General features: G+C 43.4%; 1 protein-coding gene across 1 annotated transcript; it reads left to right on the forward strand.

Annotated features, from left to right (window-relative positions):
* The first annotated feature begins 1,090 nt into the window (after positions 1–1,090).
* LOC111976120 (excitatory amino acid transporter 1-like) lies at positions 1,091–11,064 on the forward strand. The gene is made up of 11 exons (XM_024004876.3): positions 1,091–1,181; positions 3,998–4,261; positions 4,532–4,669; positions 4,920–5,127; positions 5,249–5,291; positions 5,448–5,576; positions 5,702–5,886; positions 6,058–6,291; positions 6,476–6,670; positions 9,757–9,891; positions 10,469–11,064. Exons 1-11 carry the CDS (start codon positions 1,175–1,177, stop codon positions 10,665–10,667), a joined length of 1,737 nt encoding a protein of 578 aa, XP_023860644.1. The 5' UTR covers positions 1,091–1,174; the 3' UTR covers positions 10,668–11,064.
* Positions 11,065–11,372: the final 308 nt, after the last annotated feature.

Genomic DNA, 11,372 nt, shown 5'->3' on the forward strand with positions numbered 1-11,372 from the left:
TTATCACATGCAAAACATGTATTTCACCGGTTTCAATTCTTTCCTTCTCGGTTCATAACTACATGATTTCATGACCCCTATAAGTGGTACCAACTATGAAAGCTGATTATCAAGTACTAATATTGCAATTTAAACGCTACATTTGTACGATTATGACCTAGAGTGAAGCACCATCAGTTGAAGACGTTCCACCTGGACCAGAGAAGCTCTCCATGACTGTAGACCATCTTAATCCGTGAAGACAAGAAAGGAAGCATCAGAAACAGGGTATCTTTCTCTTTGCCTATTTTATTAACAGTGATTAAATAGGATATACATTTAAATGATAACTTATTAATTGTCCAGATTTGTTGTCAGTCAGTGTTTGGAGAAAAAAAGACAACGACAACAGCTAATTTCCTCCAGCATTGAAAAGGGGAAAAAAAAGAGCTCCCACAGCTGACACTGACAACTCACTTGCTGATGCTCAGTCAGTATGTCTGTTAACCATTTATTAGGATTACGGCTAGTTGTAAGGATTCTGCTCTGCTGGGTTATCACCACGCCCATGGTAGAGTAGTGTCAGTGGTGTTGATGCATTGTGCACCAACAAAAATAGTATTTATATGAATTAACAAATATGTGGAGGACCAAATTTTTTTAAATGAGTTTGCTTTGTTATGTATTATGTATTGCTATTTCCAGCCCTGAGACTGCCGGGGATACTAATGTTGGCTAGGACAGTGGGAAAGGGGTAGGGTAGGTTGCGGTTAAACTGTACCTGCTGTTGTTCCAGGGCTTTGTAGTGGTGTTCTGCTGTGTGTGTGTGTGTGTGTGGTGTTGTTGTTGGTTGTTGTTGTGTTGTTGTGTGTGTTGGTGGGTTGTGTGTTGTGTGGTTGGTGTGTGTGTTGTGTGGCGTGCGTGCCGTGGTGGTGCGTGCTGCCGTTGCCGTGGCGTGCGTGCGTGCGTGGCCGTGCGTGGGTGCCGTGCCCTTGGGCTTGCCTAAGAACGGGAGGGCAAAGCAGCGTGTGAAAGGGTCAGATCAACAGACGAGATGACAGACCTTTTCATGTCTGACTACTTCAGATTAGTGAAGTGTCACCTCCAGTCACTCTGGCCCTGAGTCTCTGGACAGTACATGTTATCAGTTTTATCTAGGCTTTGGACTGTTCGAAGGGAATCCCTAAACTAAACCATGAGTGGTGAGTATGCTATAACGCTTAAAGAGTATGCTAAAGGTAAGGCAGATAGAGTCCGCTTGGAAAAAGGGTCCACAAGTGGGAGATTAAGTTGTGTAGCTAAAAGGGACCAGATTATATTTTCTGCAAAAACTTTGTGTCTCTGAGAAACTGAGCTGTTTGATCTCCCACAGTGATTTTGCTTCTTTGTTTCCAAAACTTGCTTAGAAAAGCTTTGATTTGTTTCTGTCGGTAGAATTATACTGTATAATGACTTTTAGTACTCTGTGTTCCTGCATATTTTTGCAGGATAGTTGGAAGAGGCTCAAGGCTTTCTTGTTAGGCGTGAAATACTATCTCCTCTAACAAAATGGGGTCATGTCTATGCTAGCCTAGTCCCAGATCTGAATGTGTTTTTTACCCAACTTCTCCATACATGGCATGACAATTCTTCCCAGAGGAGTTGGCTATATCTCAGACAGATCTGGGACCAGGCCAATGTAGGTTACCTGTACGACTCATCTAGTCAGAAATGTATGCAACTTTAATACCATACTGCTGAGCGTCTGAACCAGGACTGGCAACGCTTGCCAGCCTGCCAGCTTGCCAGGGAGGACACGCATAAAGAAACATAAAGAACTTTGCCAATAGAAATATAATGTTGACTACAGAGCTGCCAATGTGGTTGGATCTTCATTGAGTGTACAGTAATGCCTGTATGCTGCCTGAATTCACCCCTTTGGGAGTAAAGGTCGATTATTAAGGTACGTAATAGGTACATTTCCTGGGATCAGTTACGTATATGATATGATTTGGACCTGGCCCATTTCATTCTTCTGGAGGGCATTCATTGACATAGCTTGCACACTGTATAGGCAGCACAATAATGCTTTTCTGTTTCTAATGAATAGATTTGTGAAAGGATTCACAAGTGGCCATCCATTTGAATAATAACTGCATGGAGAATTCCGTCATTTTATCCACTTATTGAAGCACACAATGCCCACATCAATTAAGCCTACTATGTGAGACTGAATAGAACCCCATTCACTGTTATTTGTGGCTTTATGATTCATTGTAAAACAGTGTTAGTACGTTTCAATCAAGGTAAGTATCACAATGGATTTTTTTGTTTTTTATTTTACCTTTATTTAACTAAGGCAAGTCAGTTAAGAACAAATTCTTATTTTCAATGACGGCCTAGGAACAGTGGGTTAAATGCCTTGTTCAGGGTCCCCTGTCAGCTCTGGGATTTCGATCTTGCAACCTTTCGGTTACTAGTCCAACACTCTAACCAACTAGGCTACCTGCCGCCCAGATGACTTGATCCGCTGATTCGTTAAAACAGAGACACTGTTTTCTACAGTGCGGGAAGTATTATGCTACTGACACCAAGCTAAATGATAGATATGGAGCAAGGGTCATTCAACAGTCCTCTCCACGATGGATGGATGGATGGATGGATTGCATTGTGAACATTTATAGACAGAGCAGAGCAAAACAATGAACAAAGAGGATCAATGGGCAGTAAGACAGAATAGGAGGACATTTCCTGTGGACCATGTTGCCACTGGTCACCTCTAGTTAGTGTTGATCCTTGGGGGAAGCTGTAGAGATATAAAGGCCATTCAGAGAAAGATCTGGAAGGGCATCAGCCCTAGTTGCTGTATAGCCTGCAGAACTTTACGTTCGTTTTGTATTGTGTTGGTTTTGGTGTTCATTTTAAATAAAAGTAAGATGTTCGCCTACCACGCTGCACCTTGGTCTTTGATCAATATTTCCAATCAACTCCTCTATCAAGAGCTCCTGTGCACTTCATACACACTGTTTATTCACTGCATTATAACATAATGCTTATAGTCTCCATCTTCTCTTTTTATTTTTTATTTTATTTCARCTTTATTTAACGAGCTAGGCCATTTGTGTCACGACTTCCACCGAAGTCGGGTCCTCTCCTTGTTCGGGCGGCGCTCGGCGGTCGGCGTCGCCGGTCTTCTAGCCATCATCGATCCACTTTTAATTTTCCATGTGTTTTGTCTTGTTTTTCCTCACACCTGGTTCCAATTCCCTCAATCATTTGTTGTGTATTTAACCCTCTGTTCCCCCCATGTCTTTGTGTGCTTGTGCACGTGTTGTTTGGTGCGCGACGGGTTTTGTACCCAATTATTCTTGTTATTTTTACGCCGTGGGTTTTGCTATTAAACTGCTCCGGCTATTACCAAGTTCTGCTATCCTGCGTCTGACTTCCCTGTCACCGATTACGCACCCCTTACAATTTGAGACAAGTTCTCATTTACAACTGCGACCTGGCCAAGATAAAGCAAAGCAGTGCGACAAAAACAACAATACAGAGTTACACATAAACAAACGTACAGTCAATAACACAAAAGAAAAAAAGAAAAATAGAAAAATCTACGTACAGTGTGTGCAGATGTAGAAGAGTAATGAGGTAGGCAATAAATAGGCCCTAGAGGCGAAAATAATTACAATTTATCATTAATACTGGAGTGATAGATGTGCAGATGATTATGTGCAAGTAGAGATACTGGGGTGCAAAAGAGCAAGAGGGTAAGTAATAATATGGGGATGAGGTAGTCGGGTGTGCTATTTACAGATTGGCTGTGTGCAGGTACAGTGATCGGTAAGCTGCTCAGACAGCTGATTCTTAAAGCAATTCGTTCCAGTCATTGGCAGTAGAGAACTGGAATGAAAGGCGGCCAAAGGAAGTGTTGGCTTTGGGGATGACCAGTGCAATGTACCTGCTGGAGCGCGTGCTACACCTGGGTGTTGCTATGGTGACCAATGAGCTGAGATAAGGCGGGGCTTTTTCTCTCCTCCAGTTTCCCACGAAACCTGCCTCCTGGACCAGGTGCTGGAGCTGATTGTGAATGAGAAGCCCCCCAACACTGGCAGCCTTTTCCTGAACGAGGACGCTGACAAGCCCCCCCTCCCCAATCGAGGCCTCTGGCGGCGGCTACATAGGGCCATGCAGAAGAGAGCGGCCAGCACCAAGGACAGGATGAGCACCATCACTAAGGAGAGCGTCAAGGGCTTCCTGAGACGCAACCTCTTTGTCCTCCTCACCATCTCAGCAGTGGCTCTGGGCAAGTAGACGAGATACTCGCTTACTGTCTTTCTAGGTTTAGGGCAAAGCTTAAGGTGGGGTTAAGGGTTAAGGCTAAGGTTATGGGTAGTTTGTTGATAGTTAATACAATTTTAATTAAAAAAACAATAATAACTGCAGTATTATTATAATTACACAGGTATATGAGCTGTAGCCCTAGGTAAAGAAGTCTGTGTCGAGATGACTTGAAATACAGTATTCTTCATCAACGCACCAGCCTTGAAATCATGTCCCCTGTGTGTGTGTCCAGGTGTCATGCTGGGTTTCGCCCTGCGGCCCCACAACCTGACCCTCAGGGAGATCAAGTACTTTGCCTTCCCTGGAGAGCTGCTGATGAGGATGTTGCAGATGCTGGTTCTGCCTCTCATCGTCTCCAGCCTGGTCACAGGTAGCTGGTCACAGGAGTTCTGCTTTATTAGGGTCATTATTTGCATGTATGTATTGCTTTTCTCAAACTCAAAATGATTGTCATATTATGGTGATCGCTCACCCCTCCTGCAAGCTACTATTTTCCATACTAAGCTACTGTTCTTAACCCTAATACTACTTCTTGCAATGTTGAGTTTCAAAGTGAGTTGGTACAGCGGAAGTACCTAGAGTGTTCATGAGAAAGGAATGAACTTTGTCTTGTCTTGCAGGTATTTCCTCTCTGGACAGCAAAGCGTCTGGGAAGATGGGAATGCGGGCTGTGGGTTATTACATGGTGACCACCCTCATCGCTGTCTTCATAGGCATAGTCATTGTGATCGTCATCAAACCAGGGAAAGGCCATAGGGACAGCCCAGTGGCCTCTAGCGGTACCATAGAGCCGGTACAAGCAGCTGACGCCTTCCTGGATCTCATCAGGTGAGTAAACTACTGTATGATCTAAATTACGGTGTCAATATGCGGTATGAATCATTTATTGGCCTTTATTCACTGTGATAGATGCTGAAGGAAAAAAACMTTACCATTGTTTATCTTTCAGGAACATGTTCCCTCCTAATTTGGTGGAAGCCTGTTTCAAGCAGGTAAGGGAATTCACTTCAACATGATTGATCATGTTGCCGATTCCCAATACACTGAGTTAAAATGTTCACTCACCATTACAGTATATTTTTGAGGACTGATACTTTACACTGCTACGGGAGATTTTTTTTTACAACAAAATATGTGTTATATATCAGTACAAAACGGTKTACAAGAAGACCATCCACACAAAGAACGTGACTGTTGCCCTCAGTCTGACTGACTCCCTCAACGCTACAGAGGCTGCCTTGGCTGTTAACATGAGCAGAGTGCTGCAGACCATCCAGGTGGGTGATACATATTAGTGGTGAATGGGGTGACTTACCCCAAAGTCCTTTGGGGGAGAAAAGAGCTACTGTTACTTTGGAAAAATGTAAATATTATATGGATGGCTGTTCTCCTCCTGCTCCAGGAGACAGTGGTAGAGATGATCCCCGTGTCTGGTTCCTCTAACGGGGTGAACGCCCTGGGTCTGGTGGTGTTCTCCATGTGCTTCGGCCTGGTCATCGGCAGCATGAAGCAGCAAGGACAGGCCCTCAGGGACTTTTTCGACTGCCTCAACGAAGCCATCATGCGCCTGGTGGCCATCATCATCTGGTCAGTAGTCAGATTAGTGTTCACAAAGTAACATGCTAATGAACTCTAACGTGCCCCTACCATTACTTCTCACATACAGTATATCTCTCGAAACAGTTGCTTTTGGTGGAATTGTTGTAATAGGTGAGAGTGTAAACTATCTCTGTCTTTCTCTCTGTCTCTCTCTGTCAGGTATGCTCCAGTTGGCATCCTGTTCCTCATAGCAGCTAAGATCGTGGAGATGAAGAATCTGGCCGAGGTGGGAGGTCAGCTAGGGATGTACACGGTGTCTGTCATCGTGGGTCTGCTCATCCACGGCTTGTTTGTCCTGCCACTGCTCTACTTCCTGGTCACCAGGAAGAACCCCTACACTTTCATGGCTGGCCTTCTGCAGGCCCTCATCACAGCACTGGGAACATCCTCTAGGTGGGTGTATGAACTGATTCAGGGTGGGTACATAAACTGATTTTGCAATTCCTCTAGGTGGATGTATGAACTKATGAACTGATTCAGGGTCAGGCTAATTCATTTCCCTGGGGACATCCTCTAGTTGTTGTTCGGACTATTATGATCTCACAAGGTCTTCCATTATCTACCACTCCTGCCATAGCTCTGCCACCCTGCCCATCACCTTCCGCTGTCTGGAGGAGAACAACCGTGTGGACAAGAGAGTGACACGCTTCATCCTGCCCGTGGGTGCCACCATCAACATGGATGGCACTGCCCTCTACGAAGCCGTGGCAGCCATCTTCATCGCCCAAGTCAACGACATGGAACTCAACTTTGGCCAGATCCTCACCATCAGGTCAGTCTAAAGACACGATCTGATAAGGCACAATGCTATCAATGTGCTATAGAATAGAATAAAACTGTATTGTCCATCCAGATGGACATTTATCTTTGGCATCACTTTACATTAAAAGGATCACACACACACACATACAGTTTAAGTCGGAAGTTTACATACACTTTGGTTGGAGTCATTAAAACTTGTTTTTCAACCACTCCACAAATTTCTTGTTTAACAACTATAGTTTTGGCAAGTCGGTTACGACATCTACTTTGTGCATGACACAAGTAATTTTTCCAACAATTGTTTACAGACAGATTATTTAACTTATATTTCACTCTATCACAATTCCAGTGGTTCAGAAGTTTACATACACTAAGTTGACTACCTTTAAACAGCTTGGAAAAGTCCAGAAAATTATGTCATGGCTTTAGAAGCTTCTGATAGGCTAATTGACATAATTTGAGTCAATTGGAGGTGTACCTGTGGATGTATTTCAAGGCCTACCTTCAAACTCGGTACCTCTTTGCTTGACATCATTGGAAAATCAAAAGAAATCAGCCAAGACCTCAGAAAAGAAATTGTAGACCTCCACAAGTCTGGTTCATCTTTGGGAGCAATTTCCAAACGCATGAAGGTACCACATTCATCTGTACAAACAATAGTACGCAAGTATAAACACCATGGGATCACATAGCCATCATACCGCTCAGGAAGGAGACGCGTTCTGTCTCCTAGAGATGAACGTACTTTGGTGCGAAAAGTGCAAATCTATCCAAGAACAACAGCAAAGGACCTTGTGAAGATGCTGGAGGAAACAGGTACAAAAGTATCAATAACTACAGTAAACAGGACCTATATCGACATAACCTGAAAGGCCGCTCAGCAAGGAAGAAGCCACTGCTCCAAAACCGCCATAAAAAAGCAAGACCATGGTTTGCAACTGCACATGGGGACAAAGATCGTACTTTTTAGAGAAATGTCCTCTGGTCTAATGAAACAAAAATAGAACTGTTTGGCCATAATGACCATCATTATGTTTGGAGGAAAAAGGGGGAGGCTTGCAAGCCGAAGAACACCATCCCAACCGTGAAGCACGGGGGTGGCAGCATCATGTTGTGGGGGTGCTTTMCTGCAGGAGGGACTGGTGCACTTCACAAAKTAGATGGCATCATGAGGATGGAAAATGATGTGGATATATTGAAGCAACATCTCAAGACATCAGTCAGGAAGTTAAAGCTTGGTCACAAATGGGTCTTCCAAATGGACTATGACCCCAAGCATACTTCCAAAGTTGTGGCAAAATGGCTTAAGGACAACAAAGTCAAGGTATTGGAGTGGCCATCACAAAGCCCTGAACTCAATCCGAAAGACCTGACTCAGTTACACCAGCTCTGTCAGGAGTAATGGGCCAAAATTCACCTCTACTTATTGTGTGGAAGCTTATTGTGTGGAACATTTGACCCATAGTTAAACAATTTTAAGGCAATGCTACCAAGTACTAATTGAGTGTATGTAAACTTCTGACCCACTGGGAGTGTGATGAAAGAAATAACATCTGAAATAAATCATTCTCTCTACTATTATTTAGACATTTCACATTCTTAAAATAAAGTGGTGATCCTAACTGACCTAAGACAGGATTAAATGTCAGGAATTGTGAAAAACTGAGTTTAAATGTATTTGGCTAAGGTGTATGTAAACTTCCGACTTCAACTGTACATTCTCACATCACACACATTTAAACCAGTCAGTCCATCATACTGCATACACTAGTAACATAGAGGACACTGATAGATTCACTCACAGCTGACCGCTGCCCCAACTGCACTGTTAAATAGATAAATAGATACGTGTATATACCGATACAATTTATGTTGCATTTAGTAGTCCAACAGCACAATCAACTAATTAATGTTTAAACACATTGTTCTTGGCTATGGGCATTCTGAAGCGCCGGCCAGAGGGAAGCCTCTCAAACTGAGGGTGTAGAGGGTGGGAGGTGTTGCCAACGACAGCCAGTGGCTTCCTTTTGGTTGCCTTGTGGACAGACTGCTCAAATGTGCCTGTGGTTGACCAGTTACTTTTCTGGCTGTGTTTACTATTCTGGTCAGTTTGCTTTTGCTCCTCACGCTCAGATTACCATACCAGACTGAACGTATTGCCATACCAGACTGAAAGTCATATTGAACGTGAAGAAGCTCTCCACCAGATTGCTGTACACCCTCTCCACAACCTGGCTGACCCCAAACCCCTTTCAATTTCCTGATTAAAAACAGGCGTTGGCTTGCTTTAAAAAKAATACGCTGCATTCTCTGTAAAGCTCAGCTTGTCATCAATTTGTGTCCCTAAGTATTTGAAACACTRAACCACCTCCACTGGTTGGTCATTCAGAGAGAGTGTTTGGGACATTGGAAGGTTGTTACCATTGATGATCAGCTCCTTTGTCTTGTCCACACTGATGTGGAGGGTACTTGACCGGCACCTTTATTGAAAGTTGTTGGCCTGTTTAAAATAGCTGTCCCCATCTGATTTAGCATCTTTGAAAAATAGTCTCACCAGAGCCATGTCATCCGCATACTTGAAAAGGCTCACATTGTTTCCTTGGATTTTCATCTCACTAGTGTAGATAGAGAACAACAACGGTGAAAGGACACACCCCTGGGGTGCCCCTGCATTCAGTGCCAGTTCATCAGAGAGGGCCCTATTCATGAGAACCCTTTGTGGGTGGTCAGTTAAAAAGTCCTTGATTCAACCTGCAAGGCCTCCATTGCCCTTCAACTATCAGACCTATTAAGTCATGTTAATGTGAACTAATCTTACAGTAAAATACTTGTAAAGGCTATATCAGCTAATTTTATGTCCACATTAGTTGAAGGAGAGAAAATAACAAAGACTTTTCTTGGTCTTGATGAGATTGATTTTGTGGTCTTTGCCGAACTCCTCCATGTTATTGACTTTCTTCTWTTGACTTCACTACCAAGAGGGTTAACCTCTACCGTGGAGTGTTGATTTATACTTCTCTATATTCATATCACTCCCCAATGTGTGTGTGTGTTTGTCTCTGTTATTAAATGGCGCTGTCGCCACCTCCTCCACAGTATCACAGCAACAGCTGCCAGCATCGGCGCAGCAGGCATCCCACAGGCTGGTCTGGTTACCATGGTAATTGTATTGACATCGGTGGGACTGCCCACAGAGGACATAACGCTGATCATCGCTGTGGATTGGTTCCTGTAAGTCTGCCTAAATGTCACTTTGAGGCCGCCACCCCACTAGAACAGGTTATTGATGCATTATGCACATCAGATTATTGTAATTAATGAAGTTTACAAATAGCCCTATCTAATTTTGTGCTGTGGTCTTGTATTGTGGTTGGAAACCATTTGAATACATTTTGGGTTGATTACTTGTGGGTGGATTACCCCAAAGACTGCCTTGTGTTTTTGTGTGGCTTAGCAGGGGTTGAGACCCTGACAAAGCGTGTGTGTATGTATGTATGTATGTATGTATGTATGTATGTATGTATGTATGTGTGTGCGTGTGCAAATCAAATCAATTTGCATTTGTCACATGCACCGAATACAACAGGTGTAGACCTTACAGTGAAATGCTTACTTACAAGCCCTTAACCAACAATACCGTTTTAAGAAAATACCTAAGAAAAAAATAAAAATAAGTAAGAGATAAGAAAAACAAATAATTAAAGAGCAGCAGTAAATAACAATAGCGGAGCTATATACAGGGGGTACCAGTTCAGAGTCAATGTGTGTGTTTGTGCGTGCACTATATAATGTGGGTGTACCTGTGCAGGGATCGCTTAAGGACCACCACCAACGTGCTGGGGGACTCTATCGGGGCAGGCATCGTGGAGCACCTGTCTCGCCAGGAGTTGCAGAGCCAGGATGTTGAGGTGGGCAACTCAGTGATTGAAGAGAATGAGAAGCCCTACCAGCTCATCTGCCAGAAAAACGACTCAGTGAAGCATCGCAACAGTGAGACCCCCATGTAGGGGTCACGAGTCTGAAAACATCCACTAGCCGCTACTGTACTTCTTCAGTGTTTGTAGATATGGAGGAACTGGATAGGTGTAAGCAATATGGGGAAAGCTATTGGATGCCTAGGCGGAGCCATTACCATATTGCTAACACTTATCTGGGTAACTTCAGATCTGCAAACACTGTAGGGATAGTGGCTGGAGATTGTTTTGACACTGTTAACCATATCAACTCATATCAACTGTTTTGGTCCTTCCAGTCCAAATCTGAGATGCATCTCAATTGTCTAGAGCAGTGGTTCCCAAACTTTTTATAGTCCCGTGCCCCTTCAAACATTCAACGTCCAGCTGTACCCCCTCTAGCGCCAGGGTCAGTGCAKTCTCAAATGTTGTTTTTTGCCATCATTGTAAGCCTGCCACACACACACTATACYATACATTTATTAAACATAAGAATGAGTGTGAGGTTTTGTCACAACCCGGCTAGTGGGAAGTGACAAAAAGCTCTTATAGGACCAGGGCACAAATAATAATATAATAATGATCAATCATTTTGCTATTTATTTAGCCATCTTACATATAAAACTTTATTTGTTCATCTAAAATTGTGAATTACTCACCACAGGTTAATGAGAAGGGTGTGCTGGAAAGGATGCACATAACTCTGCAATGTTGGGTTGTATTGGAGAGAGTCTCAGTCTTAAATCATTTTTCACACAC

Source organism: Salvelinus sp. IW2-2015, linkage group LG16 (genome assembly GCF_002910315.2).
Source record: "Salvelinus sp. IW2-2015 linkage group LG16, ASM291031v2, whole genome shotgun sequence".
Taxonomy (NCBI): Eukaryota; Metazoa; Chordata; class Actinopteri; order Salmoniformes; family Salmonidae; genus Salvelinus; species Salvelinus sp. IW2-2015.